Below are 25,552 nucleotides of genomic sequence, written 5' to 3'. Positions count from 1 at the left end.
CCACCCCTAGAAGTGTCTTCCTTTTATACCTTCATCCCCACGTGCTCAGTTTCACCTCCACACGCTCTCGCAGTCTCGGGATGTCGAATATACCCATGTGTGAATATCCATGTGTGAATATACCCATGTGTGAATACCCTTTCAGGCCCTAGGGCCTGAATGGGTACACACATGGTAGGAGAGCATGAATGATCACGTGATGGGATGTAAAGCGCGGTGCATGGTAGTAGACGTGACTGGCAGGGCATGATCAGAGGTTCAGCCCCAGCCTGTGAGCGCTCTGATTGGGTCAAACCGTGGCAACGATCACGTGGCAAGTGTGAAGTAGCTTTCATGGCTGGGATTGTTGGTATGTCTGTTGGCTCTGGGTTCCCAGTACTCAGTTGCCGAGGCTGGTTGGTAAAGTAATTTAGTTCACTTTTAAATTACCAGTGCATCTGTAGTGTCTGCTTCTATCTAAGAAGCGTGCTGTCTATACAGGTTACCCCACCAAGTGTAGGGTGGACATAGGTAACTGTCTCGGCCGTCTGAATTCTTTCTGGAATAATCCTTGGCTCTCCACCAGAGTCTATCTATGCACGCATACTTCGTAGATTCGGACAACAGTCAACAGCTGTTTGACACGCTGTGACGGTAAGATAACTTCACGCTCCTTGCGTGTGACAGACACATCCAAACAGTCAACACACTTCGTCAGGTCGTGATCGTGACAAACTGTCCACACTGTAGATTTTCGTGGACGCGACCGCCTCCTATCCTGAGGCTGTCCTCTCAGCTAGCGCTAGCGCGCGAGACCGCGAGTCGACAGACAACGATGTTTCAGAATGTCCGCGGTCGAGCCTCGAGTGCAGTTCTGCAGAAAACGTGCGACACGTACCTGGCCTATTGACATGTAGTCTACCCTGTTTTCGTTACCAAATGCGGTGTAGTACTGGCCATGCAAAGGTGAAAACCAGGCACGCGTTACGAGTACAAAGTACAGTGTTTTGGCATTGGAAATGTATTGTAGACATCCATCGGCACATCCTTGGCATGCATATTAGTCTGTCTGCACGGTTTTCCCGGATGGACATAGTGAGTGTAAACAAGCCGAAGTAAGTAGTTAGATGAGCAGCGGTTACGGCGCTATACATTGCTGAAGTCACTGCGTGACTAGGCCGCCATGGGCCGGCCCAACGCCCAACGCCCAACGGACCTGGTAGATGTATGTCAAACAGAAGGTCTCTGCACACACGCACCGAGACAATCACCATGTCCATGATCACATGGTCTACATTTTGTAGAAAGTAGAATCTAGATGTAGCACTGGCACTAATTGGCAGCAAGCTCCGATAAATATTTCGCCTTTCTCTCGCTACCTTTGCCGCTTTGGCTCTGGGGACGTAGAGATCTAGTATTGGCAAGGACTCAGATGGGTGACCAATGAATGCCATCGGCATCATGCCATGGTTATGATTGTGCCTGCCCGAGCGCGCTGTATTCATCGCGCACAAAGTCGTCGAAGGTAAATCACCGCAGAGAGACTCGATCCCAGAGCTTGGTCCAAGACGGATAGCCCGGCCTGGCTCACGCTTCGAGCAAAAGCCGCGGAGTGCAGCCTGGCGCGCACTCGAGCAGGTGGTAGAGAGACTCTATAATACTGTGCGGTCGGTGAAGAAAGATTTCAGTTCACTTCTGGGTCACGTTGTGGAAGATAGACGCGAGGCGGACTACTACTAACCTTACCCGTGTTGCCACTGCACTTGACGGTGGCTGGTACTCCTCCATTGATCTACCCGCGCTGCAAGGGATATGTTGTTGTAGGTTCTCGTGTGCTGGACTACCGCGCTCAGCTAAAGCTAGTTACGCTCCGGGGTTGTCGGCTTCAGCCTTCACCGGGGGCAGAAGCTGAACCTACAATCTTGTGCAGTCCGAGGTGCAGTCGTGAAGTTAATTTCCGCGTCAGGTTTGCATTCACCTATTTCAACCGAGCAGCTTACAGCAGCTCATTTTCCTCCTCACGTTGTGGAGTTGTACATGTAGCTCCATGTCGACCCACAACTTCTGGAATTCTCTCACCGTTACAGCTGTCCCACTAACCGGTCCGGTCCGGCATTGGCGTTCTGGTGCATTAAATAGTGACTGACGACGGATAGTGTCTGGCCTAGATCGCTACTCACCGCCTGGTCCACTCTCACCAGGCGCTATCCTTGAACTGTCTGTCCAGCCGTGTATCTGCCCACTGGCACTGACTCACCAGATCTCAATTCCGCCAATCAGGCTGGCGGCCACAGAAGCTGGTCCCATTTCCATTGCAGTCTGCGGAAGATTCGGAGTCGAGCTTGATCATTCCGACAATACATGATTGTAGTCAAAGCATCACAGCAGATCGAAACGGAGTAGTTGCGCTGCACCAGCCAAGGCGCGAGGAAGGATCCTGGGGAATTTGGCCGTTCATGTCATGTGAATTGCAATGCAGGTCAGTTTACGGTTATAAGTATCCCATACCTCGTAAGTTTCTTCATTGCTGCTAGGGAGATGTTGCTACTAGGAGTTGGTGTCTAATCATAATTATTTCAATTTGAAGCTTCCAAACAAGCGGAGGTTCCCAATACTAAAATAGGAAAGAAGCAAATTAAAGGAGAAGTTAAGGCAAAAATCAAAATATCACCAGTTGTAGTCTTCGGGGTGCTGAGTCGAATGGTCGTGGTCTGAGAAAGCTGAGACGCTCCCTTCCTACTTTAATCCCAATTGAACTCGCGCACTTCCACCGAAACTGGGTGACTGCGCCCTACTAGATGGGGATTTGTATGCAAAATGTCACTAAAAGCGCCATTTCGTTCTTATAAAAGCATGGATGACCGCGATTGGCCCATATGTTGTAGTCTTTTGGACGCTGAGTCGACTGGTTTTGGTCCGAAAAGGCTGCGATGCAGCGTTCCTCCTTTATTCCCAATCGAACATGGTTGAACAAGCGGTCACGTGCTCCTGCGTACACCAGTCACCTGATCACCGTGCCTGCAGGGTACAACTTACTAGCCTGTTTGACCTTTTTTGGGTGCAGTCTTGTCACTCGAGTTGAACTCGAGTTGAACCTTGGTGTGAAAGTTGTCGCTCTCTCCCTCTCCCTCTCTCTCTCCCGCTCCCTCTCCCTCTCCCTCTCCCTCTCCCTCTCCCTCTCCCTCTCCCTCTCCCTCTCCCTCTCCCTCTCCCTCTCCCTCTCCCTCTCCCTCTCCCTCTCCCTCTCCCTCTCCCTTTCCCTCTCCCTCTCCCTCTCCCCTCTCTCTCTCTCTCTCTCTCTCTCTCTCTCTCTCTCTCTCTCTCTCTCTCTCTCTCTCTCTCTCTCTCTCTCTCTCTCTCTCTCTCTCTCTCTCTCTCTCTCTCTCTCTCTCTCTCTCTCTCTCTCGCTCTCTCTCTCTCTCGCTCTACTGATGATGTTGAGCCACATGGCCTCACTGGCAGCCAGCACCAGCATAACTCCAAATTCTGTGCCCTGTGTGTGTAGTATAGGCCAATGATTACTTATTATTTTTCACATATTTTATTTCGTATTTCCTGCTCCTGTCCACGTGACGAATCTCTGGCCTTGTAAGCTGTGGGCATGCTCACGTGTTTCTTGCCTTTCTCTCTCTTCGCCTCCATGACAAGTAACATTAGTTTTACTATCGATATGAACAGTTTGAGTGTCTGATGAAACCTGGGAATAGTCTGGTATTACTATTAGGAAAGGGAATCCTACATGTGTTTGTGTACTTCACAGCGGTCTAGCAACTGCATATGCATGCAGGATGTGGGCTAATGTGTAAACAGCAAAAAAAACATTTTGAAAATTGAATGAAAAGTTGAAAACATTTTTCAATTGTTCTCGTGTAAACAAGCCCTAAGCCAAGTATTCTCTCTAACATGTCAATGTCATGTCATGTTCTTCTTGTGTTCACATTCACATTGCGTACAACTGCAGCAATATGCCACGGACACTATTTAATGCTAACTCCTGGTGGTGACAATAATTGCGAGTGCATTGTAACTATCATCTAGAGAGGTAAGCCAGTACCGCGGCCTACACGCATGTGCCTGACCTGTATTTTTTTTAGTAATTTTGTGCACTGAAGAAAAGGATGTGTGATAAACCAATTGAGTTTACTATTACGAACGATTTGGCAGGCAGGCATAGTGGGATGGTCTAAGACCATGATTGAGAAACAGAGGGTACCAGGTTCAAGTCCTGCTATGGAAGCGGAAGGATTTTTCCAGCCGTGCTGTGACCCACAGTTACTGAGGAACTCGTGGCCTGGCACGAGGAGAACATGGATGCAGTGAATGGGATTTTCGGTCGACCATTTGCTGGTGAGCTGATCTACTCACCTCCCACCGCTTTAGGAGCTGCATCTGCGCCTTGATCCTTGAAGGGTGGTGGCGTTCCTACGGATGCGGAAAACTCGGTTTCCAGCCGAGTCTCACGCAAGCCGTGAATTTTTGTTTTATTTTTACAAACGATTCTCCCTATCCAGAGACGAGGTTTTAAAACTTGTCACCAAACACAACCAAAAACGAAGAACAACGCCTCAAAAGAATGAGATACGCCAGTTCAGTCCTTCTGCATGCGTTCATAGAAGTCATGTGGAGTACAAATAAGCTGGGGTGCATATGAGGGCACAGTGCGCACGATAGGCGTGAATAGATGTACTGTTACACACACACGCGGAGAACAGTACATGCGTACATAACGTATACAATCATAATAATATAACACACCCGTCCGAGATCATAATGGACTAAAAAGCCAGACAGTACGATCTATACATACTTCGGGGAAAAACGGAAATGTGGAATCAACAAACTGAATAAACTTCAATATGAAAAGGAACAGTGTCATGATGGGCCACACGCATGAGACTAGTGCAAGCAATGATCAAGCAGAAGACTGTCCTTGTGTTGACGACATGTTAAAACGATCAGGAGCACGGCGAGTGTGGGTGCTGTGGCGGGGTGCTGCAACACTGTCAACAACAGGAGCAGGTGCAGAGGTATCATCTGCAGGAGTGCGGCGGTCAGGAACCAACGAGACATAGGAACGTAGAAAACGGCGATTACGCCAGAAGACACGTCCACTGCAGAGCTTGACATAGTAGTCACGATCTGTGCCGATCGCAACAATGACGCCTCTGGCTGCCCACCGTTTCGTCCGACGGTGGATCTTGAACGTCAACATGCATGCCGAGAGTGAACCGGGAGAATGGGCGTGGCTGAGGCGGTCCAGCATCAGGAGCTTAGCTGCCTGCGCTTTCCACTCCGTTGCAAAGGATGATTGATGCACCAGCATAAAATGACGGTAGCGGACGACCGAATAGAAATTAGGCCAAGACTGGGTCCGGACTGACCGGGGGTGTTACGCCACTCCAGTAGGCCACGTTGGAACGCGTCGGTGTCCAAGATAGTGAAGACACAATCGTTAGTGGTCTTCGCAATCAGATGTTTCATAGCCTTAACAGCGGACTCGGCATGGCCATTTGATTGCGGGAAGTGCGGGATTGATGTGATGTGCTCCATCTGCCAACGGTCGCGATGATGCATACTGCGGACCACCGTCGGTTAAGATTACACTGGGAACACCAACAACTGTAAACCAGCGACGAAGTGGCTGTGCAGCCTATCTTTGCGACACACAGCCAACCGGTGAATCGATCTACCAGCACAAGGCATTCCCAGCTCTGGCAATGGAAGAGATCAGAGCTGACACTCTCGAACGGCATTGATGGTTGATGGACACTCTGCAGTGGTGCGTTTGGCAAAGATGGCTGGAACTCGTGACAGGGCTGACATGCACGGACAAGGCGGTCAAGCTCAGAGTTCATTCCAGGCCAGTACGCAAGTTGATGTGCACGGCGCTTGGGGTGTTCAAAGCCTTGGTGTTCAGCATGTCGATCTTGAAGCACTGATGCACGTAGAACAGCAGGTACGACGATGCGATGCCCCTTCAGTAGGCCGACGGAGTTGACAGATAGGTGTTCACGTCCTTTCCAATAGGGCTTCAAATGCCGTGGAAGGTCAGAACAGGAGCATGGCAAGCCGGCAATACCATCTGTAAGAGATCTTGATACTCAGAGTCCGATGCGTACACATCTTGGAGCTTGGCACAGCGTGACGCTGACAGCGAACCAGAGTCAGCAGCATGGATACACGCACGCATAGTGCAACCAGATGGCAGGTCGTCTTCTCCAAGCAGGTCAGATGCTTGTGGGTCGGAGACGGGTACTCGAGACAGAGCGTCGGTGGCATAATGCAGTTTGCCTTGTATCCAGGAGGCATGGGACTGGTATGGCCGAAGCTTCAGCAGGAGACGCTGCAAACAAGGATTCTCGACCTGATCCAGGCTATACACGTATTGAAGATTGGAATCAGGGGCTGGTGGTCTACCAGTACGATTAGGTTGAATCTGATGGAGGTAAGGTAAAGATGGCACTTGCGTACAGCCCGTACAACAGCAAGACATTCGGGCTCTATCATAGCGTAGCGGGTTTCAGTGTCCGTGATAATGCGGCTACCACTCTGGACGAGGTGCCAGCCGGAAGGATGCAGTTGGAACAGTGCATGGCCGAGGCCTTTCGTGCAGGATGCATCTGTTTCCAGGCGTGCTTCCAGACCAGATTGCTAACACGCCAGAACAGGGGGCTCGACCAGAGCATTCTTCACGCAGTGGAACGCACCGGTGTACGGCATTTCCCAATGGAAAACAGCAGACATCTTCAGCAGACCACAAAGCGGTGTCGCAAGCTCGGCGATAGCAGGTGTGAACTCGGCAAGCTGATTCACGAGGCCCATGAAAGATCGGAGATCAGTATGATTGGTCGGGATGGAGAATTCACGGATAGCTGAGAGCTTAGCGTCATCGACAGTCCGACCGTCAGCATTCAGGACGTTGCCGCAGAACTCAATCTCGGTAGCAGCAAAGACAAACTTGTTCACGCTGAGGGTTATGCCGTGCACGTACACACACAATAATACGCACTGGACACGTACTACATGGTAACGAAGGTCATTATCGTAGACGAGTCGACGACTTTTATGAAGTTGGTGATGTTGTCGGATGCAGTATACACAGCACGCTGCGCTGATAGTAGCAGACACTAGATGCACTGGTACCTTGATGTGAAATTGGAGTTACTTTACCAACCACACGCATGCACACACGCGCACGCGTGCACACACATACACACACACACACACACACATACACACACACACACACACACACACACACACACATAATTATACGAAATAAACTGCCATGGATCCTTGCTAGCCCAAAACGCTACTAAAGTAACGTCTTTTGCATAGCTACCTATGGGAATAAATGAACATCATTAGCCTGAAGTGGAGACCTCACTTCTTTGGTGCCGATGTTACCGTATAGGCATGAGCAGCTGTAGTTTTGCATCTACTGTACTGAATGTGGCAGAGGAACACCTGCGCAGAGGTTGTCTACCACTGAATACGACCAAACTCTTGGAAGAGATCGCTCATTATACATAATTATATCATTCTAGCATGGAAAACCACTAGCTTGGGAATGACTCGAGAGGAAATCAGCTTCCCTCTGTTGATCCCCAACTGAGAACTGTCATACTTAGTACAGCACTACTTCTGTGTGTGTGTGTGTGTGTGCTCTTATGCATGCATTACAGGCCAGGACCTTCTTACCCCCACGGCAAAGTAGTCATGTCGGTGTGGGATGATCGACAAGTGCAGCTGGCACTGGGTGAAGTCAGAGACAAGATGGACAGCCACTGTGATGAGTTGCGAAATGATTGCATGTCCAGGCAACTGATTGACCGGGTTCAAAATAACACTCTACGGTGCATGAAAAATCCTCGAGATCAACTGGAGCACCTCATCTCAATGCTGGCAGCTGGCAGTGGACAGTCGTTTCAGATTTTCCTGGAAATCCTGAAGAAACAATGTCATAATGTAAAGGGCAAAGAGGTTATTTACGATAATTTGGAGGCTGCATCATCCCAATACGTCAGCACCAGCACATACGGTAAGCAACACTTTCATCACGTCTTTAAAACTCATCTTTGGGTGAATTCAAATTGGCTCAATGATTGAAGATCGTCTTGCACCTGCCCCACATTTGAGGGCCGCCTGCACAATTCTCTTTTCTCTGTACAGTCAACTTTGCTAATAACGACTGCGGATATAACGACAATTCGAGAATAACGACAGAATTTTCATGCCTAGAGCAAAGTCCCATCTAACTGCAATACATATAATAAGACTTCGGGTATAAGGACTCTTGGCGAATAAGGACACTTCTCTGATGCCCCGCTGAGTGTCGTTATATGCAAAGTTGACTGTGCATCTCTGACTATCGGAGTCAGTCACTGGAGCTCACATTTTCTCGAATTACCTGACACTTGACTGACTCACAATTGACATCCGAAGCATACGAGGAGAGCACATCAAACCGTCCACTAAGGTAACCTGCAACACAGCACCGAGCCTTGCTCAGTGCACAGTGTTTCAGAGTATCCACCCATCACTAGTTGAGCTTGAGTTGGCTCAGTAAATTTGTGCTCCTAAATCAGCTTTCTATGGCGTACATGTATACATTCAACAATGTTATTCGCAAAATATCAGGTGTCGAATCAGGTTAAGTTAGTTCATCCAGGGCTATGGCCGTATCTCACGAACTCATCCAACTGCTGATAGTGGTCGCGGAGCACTTAGACCTCATGCTGCTTTCTTATATTGAGGCTAAGGGACTAATCTGTAGCCATGCAGCGCCCCGCCCGCAGCGGGGATACGAGGCCAGACAGAATAAATGAGTTAAGTCACGAATAGGTGTCTATCGACAAAATTGGTTAGTCAGGTGCGACCTGCGACATGTTATGACTCCAGTTCTACTTCGGCAGTACCCCAGGGACACATCTAGCTCAAGATCACGAAGATGGCTTGTATGCATCCACAAAACATTTTAGCAGCCAAGGCTACGCATGTCCATGCGCTGAAAACTGCACTTGCCTTGTCTCTGCGCGCAGAGTACATAATCATTGACCATCGCAAGTCAGAAGCACAGTTGCGTACAGTCGGGATCAGCCCAGGGAGCCACATACTGCGATCGTGAGAGTCAAGTGACCTACTACGTGCATATGCATCCTCGGCTGATGTGCACCGTACAACTAACGTTACCATACCTGTGCAGCAGTGTATGCATTCCAGCTTGCCATGCAAGTTTCACAGTCACTTTGTGCAGGAGATAATTTCAGCTATTTTCGAACAACAATGACAGCTTTTGCCATCAGCACAGAATGCAGGGAATGGCTTTAGTGAACAAGAGCTGTTGTGTCGTCAGCTAAAAAGGACGACGTAATGTCGTCAAGCTTATGGGACGAGCTACGCTCCTCTTGCGTGATCACGCCACACGAAAACGCCAACTTGTTTACTTAGAGAGTACATTATTATCTTCTTGCTCTGAGGAGACGACTAGACAACTGACACCGAGACAAAACGAGACGAGGGAATATATAATTATAATATGAAGGCGTACAATGGGGACAAGACGAGAAAGTTTGTATACAACGGGGACAGAAGACGGTGCAGCCGCACGGACACAGGAGTCAAATACAGCGCAGCAGCGTGTACCACGGTTCGGCAGCATGTACGACAAAGAGACACAAACGCAGCAGCATGTACGGCAAAGAGACACAATTAAAAGCGCAGCAGCATGTACAACAAAGAGTTACAAGCGCAGTCACATGTACAACACTATCCCCCACCAAAAAAAGACATCCACTCCTGAGGATGGAAGCAAACAAATAATTGAAGCGAAGAAAACCCGAAGAAGACGGACCGGAGAAGAAGACATAAAGGCGTGGGATATGAAATGTGAAGCAACATAAAAAGGCGACAATAAAACACAAGATGCGGGGCCACAGCTGTTGAACATATGACGAGGAGGCAAACAAAAGTACAAATGCATGAGAAAACAGCTGATGCCCACTGCCGGGAGCGGTGAGAACAATGACACTCACGGACCAAGAAGACCGTGGCAGCAGGACCGGGCATCCAGGAATCTTGCAGCACAGGACGCGCACTGGATGGTTAGCCGAAAAACCACAACGTAGCCAATGGGGCTACGAAAACTCAGAGAGACACAGGGATACACACAGAAAGAAACACGGACTTACGCAAACATCTCAGCCATCTCCAAAAATCAGAAAAGAAAACCACACGAAGGAATGGAAGAACAGAAGCAAAGAAGAACATGTCTACAGAAACAGGAGAAGTTAATCAGTGAGAACACCAGATACCATACAGACAAATCAGTGAGAACACCAGATACCATACAGACAAATCAGTGAGAACACCAGATACCATACAGACAAATCAGTGAGAACACCAGATACCATACAGACAAATCGGTTACCAATACGCCAAAAAATAATGAAGAAAAACATTTGGGTCTCTACGAAGGGCTTCTACGTGGGAGAGGCTGTCAGTGACCAGCACAACACCCGTTTCCGTGGTAGTAAGGTCGTAGACTGCCCTCAGGCCAGCTGTTGCTGCGGCTGCTTCTGCCGTGAAGGATGTTGCGACAGCGACTGCTGGTAGATTCCCAGACAGTATCTCTGACCGCAGGGTTTCAGTGGTTTCCATGACAAGAATACCACCTTCACCAGCGTTGGTGTCAGAGACACTGCCATCTGTCCAAATGTCTAGACACCGCAAGGAACAACAGGAGCGATAGGCTTCTTCAAGACATGCCAGTGCCTCTACAAGTCGCATGCTAGGAGGGTCACACCAGGTGCAAGCGGAGTTGAGAACAGATAGGTTCGGAACGATGGACCAGGGTGGAGGACTGGATGGGAGAGGTGCAGAGGATGGTGGAAGATGCCGCTCTGCCATTTGCCTCCATGTCACCTTGGCTTTGCGGATTCGAACAGGGTATGCTGATCGCAACAGGGCATTACCTGGAGCAGGGACACTAGGTCGCTTCGCGATGTTAGCGATACAAGCCACCTGACGCTCAACTTTCAGCTGGATAGTTGGTGCTCCAGCTCAGTGACTTCGCACAGTCGGTGAATAGGTGTTGTCTTCGTGCAACCAGTGGAGAGGCGGAGGTAGCTGTTGTAGGCAACATCAAGAGGATGCAGGCCTTGCTCAGTGGCAAGACCAGAGTGTGATGGTGCTCCATACAAACCAGAAGATAGCACGTACTGGTGTCGTCGGGGGTATTTATGCCTCGACGATAGCCCTTCCGATTACTCTCTTAGTCTTACATCACACGTACGCCACACTCAGGGGACAGATTATTGATCTTACTCCAAAGAGAGTCTCAAGAAGAAGGCAAAACAACAAGAATTCGTACAATAATATGCAGGCATGCGCAACCTGCGCAGTCCGCGCACGGTCCGCACACCGACCACGCGGACCCAGCACACATGTGCCAAAAGGGGCACATACCCTACAAAAGGCAGGGACACCATACGTCCACACAAAAAAATGCATCCTCTCCTGAGGATGGGAGAGCACAACATACACATGCGGATACGCAGGGCCAAAACAGTGGGATACATTTTGGTAACTCCGGACAACGGGGGAAAAGCCAAAGCAAAGGGGTGGAAAGAAAACAGACTGAGCCCACCCATAGAGGGAACCGCCATACTTTCAGGCATGGGCCCCCGGAAAACAACCACCTCGCCCTGGTGCGAAGCCAAGGCAAACCGACGGTACTGCGAGGACCGCGGCAGCTGAACCGGGTGACCAGTCATCTGGCAGCACAGGAGTTGTCCAGAAAACCATCACGCAGCCGATGGGCTACGAAAACTCACAGAGACACACACAGAAAGAAAGAAACACGGACTGACGCAAACATCTCAGCAATACCAGGAGCCAAAATTCAGACAAAAAAACCACAAGAAGGAATGGCAGAACAGCAACGTTGAACACGCCTACGGAAACAGGGGTAGTCTATCAATGAGGACACCAGATAGCGCACAAACAAATCGGTCACCAATACGCAAACAAAAATTAACATAGAAAAACACAGGGCACTACCCTGAATAACCACAGGCCTCGAACCTGAAAAACCCAACAGGCCTCGAACCTGAAAAACCCAACAGGCCTCGAACCTGAAAAACCCAACAGGCCTCGAACCTGAAAAATCCACAGGCCTCTAACCTGTTTATCACGCGTGAAACACATCCGCTCACGAAACAAAACGAAAAACAAAAACAAAAACACCGTCCTGAACCCTACTGGGACGCACAAAGGCCAGCCAGCAAAACACGGAAACCGAGCACCCGCAAGGTGAACCGATACAAATAAGCGCTGGATCCCACCAGCCCAACAGGCAGACCGTGGCTCACCATGATCGGACGCCCCCCTAAGTGAAATGGAGAGACCCACGTGCCAAACACAAAGACAAAACAACACGCTCACAGAAAGATTGCCACCCGGACCGTCAACGAGACTCTCAGAAGCATGTCACACCACTGGGCGACAGCCGTTCCACATGATCGGTGGGGCAACATGGCGGAGCACTAAAACGCTCGACACAAAACATGAATACTAGTAAAACGAAAAAAAAGCACTTGTACTTGAAACTGGAAACGACGGAGTGTCACTACATCGAGTAAATCAATGAGGACGTCTACCAAACTGAAACAAATCGAACGACACAGGATCGGAGCAGTCCGACGACAACGAAACGACGTGCACCAGTGCCCAACACAGGGCGAGTAACAATGAGCAAACAAGAGCAAAGCTACCCATGCTGACGACCAAGCAACACGATGAGCATGCACGACAGAACGGACAACAGAAGGTGTGAAAACACAGTCAGTGCACACGACCACTCGAACAGCCAGAGGCCGGAGGGCGACAATGTACACTGGTTCAAAACACCGCACACACAAGCACTCGAACAGTGACACACACAACGTGGGCCACAATCATGTACTAACAGGAGCGAGGCTCGAACGAGAGTACATGTACACAAGAGAACAACACGGGACTTCAATGCCACGAAGTGAAACAATTATTTGAAAATCCCGAATCGAAGACTACAGTCCATTTCAAAACTATAGACGCGTGAACTCATACGTACGAGTCGTACGTACTGTAGCGCACGACAGCCGTGAGTTTTGCCTGAGTGTTTTCTGGTTTTCAGATGTGTTTTTCAGGTTTTTCTTCGTCGCCGCGGGAAATACAAAAGATGCAAAACACGCAGTCGCAAATGAAAAGGTGTGAGGCTGAAAGTCTCAAAAGAAAAATGAAAGTCTCAAATGAATCTTCTTCTTGTTTGCATTTTCTGAGTGCCTGACTGTAATGGCTTCCAAGGCCCGTAAGAATCTCAGTGATGCCGAGAAAGATATGATTAGTAATGTTCATTGTTTCTTCGAACAAGAGCTGGATTTTGATCGAAGCTTGAGTATCCGAAATCCTCTTCGTCGAACTCACCTTGCAACTGGCGTGAGTGAAACCACTGTCACTCGTTGTGTCAGGCGAAGAGAACAGGGAGGCGCAAATCATATCAAAAAGAGAAAATATAATTATAATCCCTACTGTATTTCACCCAACAAGATCCAAAACATGCAGAAAAGAAGAGAAAAAAAGGCAGGAGGCGTGATGGGATTCGAATGCCCCACACTTGTACTGGAAATCACGGATCGAAACCACGAGGCTACCAGGACCCGTACAAAAATGCACCCGCGATGGTCTGGGCGCAGCACTGTCTCAGCAGGAGCGAAAATCCGAAACAAACTGGTCAAACCCTTAAAACAAACTGGTCAAACCCTTCAAAACAGGAATTACATGTAAAACCGGAAAACCTGGCCTAAAAATAAACTTCAATTGTTGCGAAAACAAAGTATATGGCCAGAATTGTGAAGCGATACAGAGACGGAATCTGGAGAAAAACTAATTTTTTTAAAATAAATCCCATCGAATTTTGCAAAACACTACGCGTCTATAGTTTTGAAATGGACTGTAGTACCAGGAAAACTACGTACAAGGTACAAAACATTACGCAGGGCAGACAAAGCAGGCTCACCTGAGTAGAAGCTCCGAGCACAGGGTTGAGCAGATGGAGCAAAGCGGAGCCATGGCGAGGACGCGTGGAGAAGACAAGATTTGAAGCTACGGCGAAAACGAAAACGATCTCAGCCTGAGGGTCGTGGGGAACGATGCCACTAGCTGGGCGCCAATTGTCGTCGGGGGTTTATACCTCGACGATAGCCCTTCCGATTACTCTCTTAGTCTTACATCACACGTACGCCACACTCAGAGGACAGATTATTGCTCTTACTCCGAAGAGAGTCTCAAGAAGAAGGCAAAACAACAAGAATGCGTACAATAATATGCAGGCATGCGCAACCTGCGCAGTCCGCGCGCGGTCCGCACACCGACCACGCGGACCCAGCACACACATGCCAAAAGGGGCACATACCCTACAAATGGGCAGGGACAACACTGGTTAACAAGCCAAGCGGTGTTTTGCTGGGTGAGGCCCCGGCTATGACCACTCGTAGCTTGCACGATGCGAAGGCATTGCTCAATGCGACGCCATGCAGCGATGCACTGCTCCTTAAAACTCATAGTTGAGTTGACCAGTATTCCAAGGAAGCGAGCTGAATCAGCTGAAGGGATAGTTGTGCCATTCAAGGTCTGCGGGATGGTTGTACCGTTCAGGGTCTGCGGGATGGCAGCGCAGCGGATGGCATAAGAAGTCGATATCACAACCTGCACAGATTTTGAGCCGTTCAGGGTGATACAGCTGTGCCGCCAGAAGTCGGCAACATGGTTCAACAGATCCTGGGTGGAAGATTGGAGAGCCTCGACCAGACGGCTGGAGACAGCAATAGCGATGTCATCTACATACAAGAAAGCCATAAAGTTTGCACAATGCTTTGCTAGGTTAGGCAGCTTTAGATCATCGAAGATTGGCGCCATATAAAGAAGTCAAAGGACTGGAGACATCGAGGAGCCTTGCGGGACGCAACAGTGGATGGATCTCTTTTTGCTCACTGTAGACCCACACTTGGTGTCTATTTCTCTGCCGCAAATGAATGAATTGGTCCACTTTGTTAGCCTGGCAGGCGAGTCCAATGCTCCAAGTCTGGCCATGAGAATGTCATGGTGCACGTTATATCATATGCTGCTGAGGCATCCAAAAACACACACGGTTGACACTATCACCAGCCTGTTGACGTTGAGAGATCCCCCCCCCCCCCCCAACAAAGGCGCAACACTGCATCTCGGCACTCATTGCGGTCCAGAACCCAGCTTGTGTTCAGCTGGAATGGCCTGGAAGCAAGTCTTCGTTTTCCTCTCACTCAAGAGGGATCATCTCTCTACAGCACTGTCATGCAGAATCAGACTTTACGGAATCGTTGACTGGTGCATTTCGTCAACTGAGCACAGATACCTCGACCAACTGTATGATGATTTGGACAACAGTTTGATGGTAGCTGCAAGACCTAACATGCAACCAGTGACAGGAGGATTGGGCCTGAGAGGGCTTGCAGATGCCTCGGATACAATGCAAGACATGAGGTCCAGGTCCTGGCACACACTTCGGCTGAGGAGGTTGCTGGGGCCATTAGCATCCCCCCACCTCACAACAGAGCAACCGAGTTTTGCATTAAGCTGGGAGTGCCGATTCGAGCAACTGGTATAATGGCTCGCAGCTGAGCCAGCAAATGACTCCGCTTGGAGCAGGCGAATGACTCCGCATGGAGCCGGCAAATGACTCCGCATGGAGCCGGCAAATGACTCCGCATGGAGCCGGCAAATGACTCCGCATGGAGCAGGCGAATGACTCCGCATGGAGCCGGCAAATGACTCCGCATGGAGCCGGCGAATGACTCCGCATGGAGCCGGCGAATGACTCCGCATGGAGCCGGCAATTGACTCCGCATGGAGCCAGCGAATGACTCCGCATGGAGCCGCCGAATTACTCCGCATGGAGCTGCCAATTACTCCGCATGGAGCCGCCGAATGACTCCGCATGGAGCCGCCAATGCCTCCGCATGGAGCCGCCAATGACTCTGAATAGAGCCGCCAAATGCTAGATATATAGAGATGCATAACCAGTTGAGAGCATATATTCTCATGGACTATACAGATACCGTCATGTGTGCGCCAGAAACATGAGTTGAGCTAGTGGGTGGGAGGGTGGGAAGGAAATTGTTTCGGGAACACCTGTTCCGCAAGTTGCACGCTCGAAAGTCCAAACAGCAATGACATGAAAGAGACATTGTACAGGATATTGAAGGGCGCGTGCCCACGTGACTCGCGCATGCGTGCAGGTTGGGCCAGCTCGCTGGGCTGGCTGCTAACTCGCGTTAGCATGCTAACGCTCATTTAGCATCCCCCCACCTCACAACAGAGCAACCGAGTTTTGCATTAAGCTGGGAGTGCCGATTCGAGCAACTGGTATAATGGCTCGCAGCTGAGCCAGCAAATGACTCCGCTTGGAGCAGGCGAATGACTCCGCATGGAGCCGGCAAATGACTCCGCATGGAGCCGGCAAATGACTCCGCATGGAGCCGGCAAATGACTCCGCATGGAGCAGGCGAATGACTCCGCATGGAGCCGGCAAATGACTCCGCATGGAGCCGGCGAATGACTCCGCATGGAGCCGGCGAATGACTCCGCATGGAGCCGGCAATTGACTCCGCATGGAGCCAGCGAATGACTCCGCATGGAGCCGCCGAATTACTCCGCATGGAGCTGCCAATTACTCCGCATGGAGCCGCCGAATGACTCCGCATGGAGCCGCCAATGCCTCCGCATGGAGCCGCCAATGACTCTGAATAGAGCCGCCAAATGCTAGATATATAGAGATGCATAACCAGTTGAGAGCATATATTCCATAAATCGGCACTCCCAGAGCGGATCACAAAGTGCAGCTACCTGTGATATTTGTAAGCAGTGCAAGCTCGGTAACGATTGACTAACAGGAACTCGATATCATGGGCTGAGGCCATTGCCACAGCCACCCATGCTTTGGCTGCTGGTGGCCTCTGAATGTTACTCGGGCAGACATGGCTTTCCACCTTCCCGCCTCTCTGAATATCGAGTCCGGCAGCTGATTCGAAACGAGTGGCCGGTGTATGACGCCAGGCCATAGCCACAACTGATGAGCAAGATTTTCGCAGTTGCTGCAAAGCCGATCGATTGGCATCTGCTGCTGGTGCCGCTAGCTTTTCCAGGTGCTGCCACAATTGCAAACCACTCTTTGCGATTGGCTGGTCTGCTTGATTGACTGTCCATTGCCCTATCCCCGGTTGCAATTGTTTGCGCACCAGCCAAGTGCACCACTTGCATCAGTGAATAGCAGCAAGTTGGGGGACGGCGTCCACTTAGGGTGTAGGAAGAAGGACCGGCCGTTCTACTATTCCAGGAGCTAAGGCCATCAGCGAAGGTATTTGAGGCACTCTTCGGAGAGCTTGATCAGGTAATACGGCTGCCGGTACCAGTTGGCAAGTGACCACAATCTGCAATGTGCGTCCTGGGACTATCACTCTTGTAGCAAACGAGAGCTTTCCCAAAAGATACTCGAGTTGACATTGGGTAGTTGAAGCTGTGCTGAGAGTGGCCCGTAGGAGGTCGTGAAGCTTGGCAAGTTCGTCCATCGGCAGACTGATGTGAGCGCGCGGGTGTCCAGGATGACGCCGATAAACGTCAGGACGTGGGCTGGACCCTCCACTTTTGCTGACGCCAGAGAAACACCGAGGTATGTAAACGCACGGCGCCGAGTAGCGAGTTGCTGGCGAGCTAACACAGGTCCAGAGCATACATCGAGGAAGCACTTTTGCTGACGCCAGAGAAACACCGAGGTATGTAAACGCACGGTGCCGGGTAGCGAGTTGCTGGCGAGCTAACACAAGTCCAGAGCATGCATGGAGACAGAAACGTTAGTCGAGGTATTTCCCGTAATGGGAAGATGCCAATAACGTCAGGAATTGAGCTGGACCCTCCACTTTTGCTGGGGCCAGAGAAACACCGAGGTATGTAAACGCTCGGAGCAGAATAGCGAGTTGCTGGCGAGGTAACACAAGTCCAGAGCATGCATTGAGGAAGTAACATTAATTGAGGTATTCCCCGTAATGCAACAGGCGTGGGAGTGCGAACTGCCCGCACACAATCCATTCACTGGCGGATGCGACAGAGTTCCATATAGCTGGCCTGGAGCGTAGTACAGTCTGAAGGGCAGGACGCTCTCATAACAGTATTGATCCTGCCAGCGGTTCAACAAGGGCCACTCCTCCGGGCAGACGGGAATTCGGCAGAATGCACTTTTAACATTGAGCTTAGCAAGATACAGCGGGGCGAGCAATTGTCTAATCATGTTTGCAGCATTGTCATCTTGACATTGTGGAGAGACACGGTCTGCTGGAATGTAATCGTTGACACTTCGACCCTCCAGGCTTTACAAAGGGTGTGTCGTGTGTAACTTCCCGTTCGTCTAGGAACCGCATCTACGGCGGAACAGCACAGAGGCGAGAAAGGGGGTGAAGAACACGGGCCAGCTGTTTCAAGCCTGCTGCAAGAAACGGATCGTTGCGCAGAAATATAATCTGGGTTAGCATGTGACCGTGTTAAATTCAATGGATCCCAGTTAGTTGAGTGGTTGCCGATGAAACCTACCACAACCCCACAATTACGACCATGTGCAACATACCTCCGGAGCATAGGATCAGGATGTGAGTCCAGTAATTTTGAGAAGTGAGAAACTGAGTGCTTACACAGTTACTGATGAGGCCTTACACTTTGCCCTGGGATGCTCCTGTCGGCACTGGAGGTAGCACTGCCTGAGCTGACGCGTGCAAGCGCCGTACTCGTAGTAGCGGCATACGGTTGCGGTACGTGATGCGGATCTGTACTGGTGAGTAGGACGAAATGCGCACGGAAATGCTGGCGAGTGCACTGAGCTGCACTGCTGGCAGGCGGGTCGTGCTGTTCCAGTACACCGCGAGGCGCAGTTGCCACAAGTTGATATTGATAACCTGGCTTTGGAGATTTATTTTATTTTCCATTGCTATCAGGTTCGGCTTAATTCCCTCTGTGCTGCGCTGATGAGTCCACAAAGGACGAAACAGTTGTCCGCAGATTGAGTATTGATCACGTCCAGTTTCTAGGTGGCAAAAGCTGGCGATTGGCCGCGACGATCGTGGCCAAATACGTCCACAGGCACTCGTGAAACGCGGTGAGGAACAGTGGAACACAGACCATTCATTAACACTGTCCAGGTCTCAACTCAAGTGCTACCGTCATGCAGCCTACGAAGCGCAGTTCTGGGTTCGGATTCAAATAAATGCTAGTGCGCCAGAAGAGCAACATATGTCATGAGGGGCTACGGAGTTGGAACGTCGCCGGAGCTGGACTGACTGCAACTGTATCGGGCAGCAGGAAATCGAAGTCCATGAACTCGCCTCTCTGGACGCGATCGAGAAGGGCCCGTATAGGACAGTCAGGTTCACCTGCTGTTGGTGCTGCATGCGCATATGGCGGTCGTCACTGCACCGGGCTCCCAGTAGGGTCCGGCCTGCTGGCGGCGAGCGGCGATACGGATCCAAGTAGAGCGAGGAGAAGCTGGGTGGCGTTGGTGACGGCAGTGGACAACTCCCGTTGTTACTTCCAACAGAAAATCAAAGTCCACGAACTCGCCTCTCTGGATACGAATTACGATCGTCAGGCTCGCGCCTGCTGTTGCAGTGGTGGTGCTGCGTGGCGGCCGTCGCTGCGTTCGCAGTAGGCGGGCGGCGGAGCCAGGTAGAGCGAGGCGATCCGGAGAGGCTGGACGCCGGTTGGTGACGACGACATTGTTTCAAGGCACAAACAAGGGTCGCTGAGATCGCGTGGAGGTACTTCATTTCAGGAAACCTGATGATGGCGCAAGCTAAAAAACCACAGTCGACGTTCCACTGTAGACGACGACATTGTTTCAGGCACCAACAGGCACCAACAGGCGTCAATGAAGTCTGAATTGAAACGCAGAGATACGAGAATGCAAGCTTGAAAGTCTAACGAAAGGAAATTGTTTCGGGAACACCTGTTCCGCAAGTTGCACGCTCGAAAGTCCAAACAGCAATGACATGAAAGAGACATTGTACAGGATATTGAAGGGCGCGTGCCCACGTGACTCGCGCATGCGTGCAGGTTGGGCCAGCTCGCTGGGCTGGCTGCTAACTCGCGTTAGCATGCTAACGCTCATTAAACAACAACAATTTTGGAATGTGTCATTGCGGTCCGCTTGAGGCTTCCAGGAGCTGGCAGCAAAACATGCACGGAATATGGGTAGAGGTTAGCCGTCAGGTCCAGTGACCTTACTCCTTAGTAGAGACAGGCTTGAGCTTAGGTTGAGGACTGAGGCTACTGTAGGAAGGAGTGAGAGGCGTGTGCAGTCTACACCAAAGTCCAGCTTGAACAAAATTTGGCTGGCCATTGATCGGGAGCTCAACAAGCCAGGGTTCAATTGAGTCCGGAATAGATACTGAACACAAAACACAGATCCTGGGTTCCTGCGACTCGGATGAAGCACTCTCCATGAAACAACTCGCACTAGCCGAATCACTCACCGAATGATCAGACGCCTCGCTCGCGCCCGCTTGATAAGAGCTATGACGCACTTTGGCAAAGTGACCGTGACGGTTGCACTTACGGTACACCACAGATCAAGCAGCAAGGCAAGCGGGGCACTCGCGGCCTGAATGCCCACAGGAAAGTCACAGCAGGAGCAGAGAGCGCGCGGAGCAGAGGCTGCTGGTGTGCCACATGGCGAGGAGCTAGGCTCAGTGACTGACTGCGGGATGCAGTGGGAGCAGTCTTCATTCTGCCAGTTCCACGAGGTTGTTTGTGATGTTCGTGAGCGGCAGCTGCGGCGACAGAGGGCTGAGGGGCTAGCTCGATTTAGAGGGTCTCAGTTTCCTTGGCCTACTTGAGAACATCGGTGAGAGTGAGGGAGCCTACTATGCCCTTTTTCTGCGTGGACTTACTCACTTTGGAATCAGACATGTGGGCAACGAGGTGACCGCGGATCCTTTTCGAAGATTTATTAGAGCGGCATCTCGACACGACGGTGTGTAGTATGCTGGAGAATGTATCCACGGACTCACCGGGAAGCTGACGGAGACGAGAAAATTGCCAGTGAGTACGTTCATGGATGAAAAGTACTTGTTGAACGCTTTGACTACTTTGTCGAATTCATTCCGGTCACATCCTGGGCGAAGGGCAACTCGAGCTCAAATATGGCATCAGCAGTCGGGCCCAGAGAGCATATCAGGGTGGAACACTGGGAACGGGAAAGCAACTGTACTGCCGTACGGATCAGGAAGCGACGGGAAGAGTTGAATCTGTTCAACTTTTCATACCGTATGCGGGGACGCAAGCGTACAAAACAGCTGCATTTCGAGTGTGAACAGGAGACGGCGTCGTGCACCGACTACTACCGATGTGTGCTTGGACAATTTTAGCATTTTGAACACTACACTTCCCATGAAAACTCACGGAATGGCAAAACCGATGGAGTTGAATTTTAGCAAGATAAGATTTCATGTCACTTCTTTCTCACACCTCACATCAGCCACAACTAGTGCAGGGTTGACTGCGGCCAGCCATACTGCATTGCATTATTCTTCAAGGGTAATATCAATACATTTCTATGGTCGGAATAGGAATAGGAAGGTACTGATCCATAACAACAACAAAAAACAAGATTGCCAACAGCTAGCAGAATCGATACACCTCGCACTAAAGAAATGAATACTAAACTGAAAGTGATAAGATGAGGATTCCACGTATTTCACGTGCTTTGCACCAAAATTATATTACCGGTAGAAAGGCAAACACAAGGGCGCTTGCAATGCAAGACAAAAAAAAGACACTGTGCAAGCACTGAAAAGCGCTAACGCAACCTTCCATGTCATTGCCATGACACCAGCATAATATTCAAAAAATATATACATGAATGTTACACTCAGTATGGCATCATTTTTCTATTTGTCGTCACTGTCTCTATACCGTAGTTCCGCGCATATAAGCCCATGGGCCTATATCCGGATATAAGCCCACCTCCGTTTATAGGCCCATGGGCTAATAAACAGACACAAACACCGTTACGGAACCGATAGTACAGCATGTCAGTGCAGACTACATTACCAGTACCGATACCTACGGTAGGCGGACAACCGCGCACGGACTTGTACTTTTTCGCGTGCCAGCTGCCTTCAAAATTCGAATATAGGCCCAGGGCTAAAAAACGAACCATTATTACTATTTTTTTCCCGGAAAATGCATTATTTCGTATATTAGCCCATGGGCTTATATGCGCGGAACTACGGTAATTATGGCATCATTTCTCTATTTGTCGTCACTGTCTCTATATGGCATCACCTGTTTACTTCGTGCCTATATGGCTTCACTGCGACTTTCTCTAGATAACTCCAGGTCATTCTCTATATACCTCCAGACGCGACTTTCCCCAGGCTATATATATCTCCACTCGGGTTGAAACTTTCTCTGTATGCCTCCAACTCAGGTTTTGTATGGAGAAGTTGGCAATCTGCGTTGGAATCATACAGAGAAAGTCTCAACCTGAGTGGAGATATAGGGAAAGTCGCGTCTGGAGTTATATAGAGAATGACCTGGAATTATATAGAGAAAGTCTCAGTGAAGCCATATAGGCACGAAGTAAACAGGTGATGACATATACGGGAGTGAACACGTATAGAGAGCTGGTGGACTACTGAGTGCTACATATATGTTGGACTCAGTAGAGCGTCCAGCCCCTATATGATGTCCAACCCCTATATAGAGTCCATTGGTCCAAAATCCACTGTACAGAGTCCAAACTTGGAATCAACTGTGAGCTCAAAGTTTCGATGGACATCACTCCCTGTATAGAGTCCAGCCAATTGGCTTCACCCCTATATAGAGTCCATTGGTCCAAAATCAACTGTACGGAGTCCAAACTTTGAAATCAACTATAAAGAGTCTTTATGTGGACAACACCCCCTGTATAAAGTCCAGCCAATTACGCATCCCCTATCGAGTTCGAAAATAGACATAGGATCTGCTGTAAGCAGTGAATATTAACCAGAAAACGGCCTCTCCCTTTAATCCTATACATCATTCACTTCTCAAGATTAAAAAATATGTATTGAGGCGCCACTGCAGCCACTTCATTACATGAAAAACCCTACAAACACCATCCTCAAATCAAGTGGTCTCTTCGCAGACGCTGCAAATTACAATATCTCAATCATGTAGTGTTGCCAAATTATTGTGCACGCACACATACATGCACACACCCACACAACGCCAAGAAAATACCTAGAAAAAAACCAAGAATCGAAAGAGAATAATGGAGAGCCCAGGATTAATTATTTGTTTTCAAATTATTGTGCGCGCGCGCGCGCGCGCGCGCGCGCACACACACACACACACACACACACACACACACACACACACACACACACACACACACACACACACACACACACAAACTTATACAACGCCAAGAAAACACCAAGAAAAGAGTAGAGACACAATACACACGCAACTCCAACAGCCATGCAAACGCCCACCCATTTACATGTAAAGTCAAGATGGGTAACAAATAATTATACGAAACGAATGCATACGGGGACGGGTACACGCACGTTTACATACACGTAGTAGTGTAAGAGAGTAACATAGTGCAGTGGTCAGCATAATACTAGCACATGCTGAGAGTGCAATAGCAAGCTTCACCATTGCTCATGGCCATGCAAATGTTCAGCAGCACTCAGTTCCGCAAGCTTCTGAAGATCAGCACACCTGCAACCAATAGATAGCACAAGGATATGCTTATTACCGTAATGATGCATTGGAGCACACAACTACCAAGTTCTCAACGAATGTGATGCTCAATGAAAGTCAACCCACTCAAAGACCTGTGAACAGGTGACGGTGGGGACAATAATCTATTAGTAATATGAGGAATAAGATCGTTTGTGCACACTCAAGACGCACAGACACACCAACATACATGTAGTGTACACAGTGTTTCACTTCACTGCAACTAAATTCAAATGAGATGATTTGAACAATCTGTACAGCGTTGCTGTCAGCCACGGTCTTCCCCAAGATGGAAATGCAATGATTTGTTGTCACGAGACAGTTTCACTGACACAATGTCATGTTCGTGACATCAAAACGGTTACTTCAGGGAATATGAGTATTAGCTTGAGAAGCTTTTTCTTGTCATTGGCATACAAGCAATCCTCCTAGTCCTACTACTACTACTAGTACACTGGCACTGCGTTTGTGGATCCCATTGTATTTGACATCATACTACAAGAAGAGTGTCGTGGAGTTCACATAATTATCACAGGGATAAAAATACATTTCTCATGAAATAAAATAATAATTGATGATAGCTAGACGATCATAATACGATTGATGCAAAGTCCTTGCAGTCCTCGAGGACTATTACGAAGTCGTTGATTACTTTTAGTGCATTCATTCAAGCAACATCAAACAAACGCGATACGCTCCTTGAAAATGGAAAAAAATTCAAGCATAACGACAGAACAGCAGACCAATCGAAACGAGTAAAAGCTTCCTTACCTCAGTCATCGTCCTGCCATGTAGTTGGACAGCCTTTTGACACGGTGGTACAGGCAGCTCTTGTCCAGTCAAACAGGGGTATCCTTGTGGCGTCGAACGAAAGAGAGTGTCAGTGTATCTGACTCGTCAGATTGCAACTGTGCTGAACTTTTCTCTTTCTCCGCTTTCTGCTTTCATCCCTCGCTCTGATGAAACCGTTCAAACGTCTTACTGGCAGCAATGGCCAGCCAAACAGGGGATCCTTGTGGCGTCGAACGAAAGAGAGCGTCAGTGTACCTGACTCGTCAGATTTGAACTGTGCTGAACTTTTCTCGTTCTGCAATTTCTGCTTTCATCCCGCGCACTGATGAAACGTCTTCAGAGAACCACAAGACGCTTTCCAGATTTGATTTTGAACGTCTCCTTATCCTCCTTGGTTACATCGAGACAGATTACTGTCAGCAACTGCACAGCAGAATTGGCAGCCATGGCTGAAGTGAAGAAAGGAATGCGCTGCCACGAGGCAAGCAAAACTGAAAATGTGTTTGTTCTCTTTCGGGCACAACACACAGGACGGCGTGACTGGGTAAACTGGACTCCTGGACTGTGAATAGGGGACTTGTAGAAAAAGTGTACTCCTTATAGGGGATTGCGCGGCAGGATGAAGCTGATCAAAACTGAGGGGACTCCTGGACTCTGTATAGTGGATTTTGGACCAATGGACTCTATATAGGGTGCTGGACATCATATAGTGCATGGACTCTATACTGAGTCCTACATATATAATAGAAAAACACAAAAAAAAAACAAAACATCGCAGATGTTCGTCATTCGAAAGAACAATGCTTTTCGTTTATTTGAAGTATTCAGCCAACGAGAAGCGTACACTTCCTGTTCTAAATTGTACCAACTAAACATACCCTAAAAGCTGGTCGCTGGTCGCGCAACGCAGGTAGTCTGCTATTTCCAGTAAAAT

The 25,552-nt window shown here is 49.3% G+C and overlaps 1 protein-coding gene and 1 long non-coding RNA gene across 2 annotated transcripts in view; one reads left to right on the top strand and one right to left on the bottom strand.

Moving 5' to 3' along the window:
- The first annotated feature begins 1,362 nt into the window (after positions 1 to 1,362).
- The window catches only part of LOC135827710 (uncharacterized), a 46,094-nt gene continuing 21,904 nt past the window's right edge, over positions 1,363 to 25,552 (top strand). The window contains exons 1-3 of the mRNA XM_065340165.1: positions 1,363 to 2,458; positions 3,941 to 4,021; positions 7,665 to 8,020. Of these exons, the coding sequence (XP_065196237.1) occupies positions 7,699 to 8,020 (322 nt within the window). The 5' untranslated portion in view covers positions 1,363 to 2,458; positions 3,941 to 4,021; positions 7,665 to 7,698. The remainder of the gene's footprint in view (positions 2,459 to 3,940; positions 4,022 to 7,664; positions 8,021 to 25,552) is intronic.
- On the bottom strand, positions 23,206 to 25,357 carry LOC135827693 (uncharacterized). The gene is made up of 2 exons (XR_010555522.1): positions 24,598 to 25,357; positions 23,206 to 23,805 (listed from the first exon to the last, which is right to left on the bottom strand). It is a non-coding gene; the product is annotated as an uncharacterized LOC135827693 (long non-coding RNA).

The sequence above is a fragment of the Sycon ciliatum genome, chromosome 1 (assembly GCF_964019385.1).
Source record: "Sycon ciliatum chromosome 1, ocSycCili1.1, whole genome shotgun sequence".
NCBI lineage: Eukaryota > Metazoa > Porifera > Calcarea > Leucosolenida > Sycettidae > Sycon > Sycon ciliatum.
The sequence above is the reverse complement of the archived record's forward strand: the minus strand, read 5'-3'. Positions and strand labels throughout refer to the sequence as shown.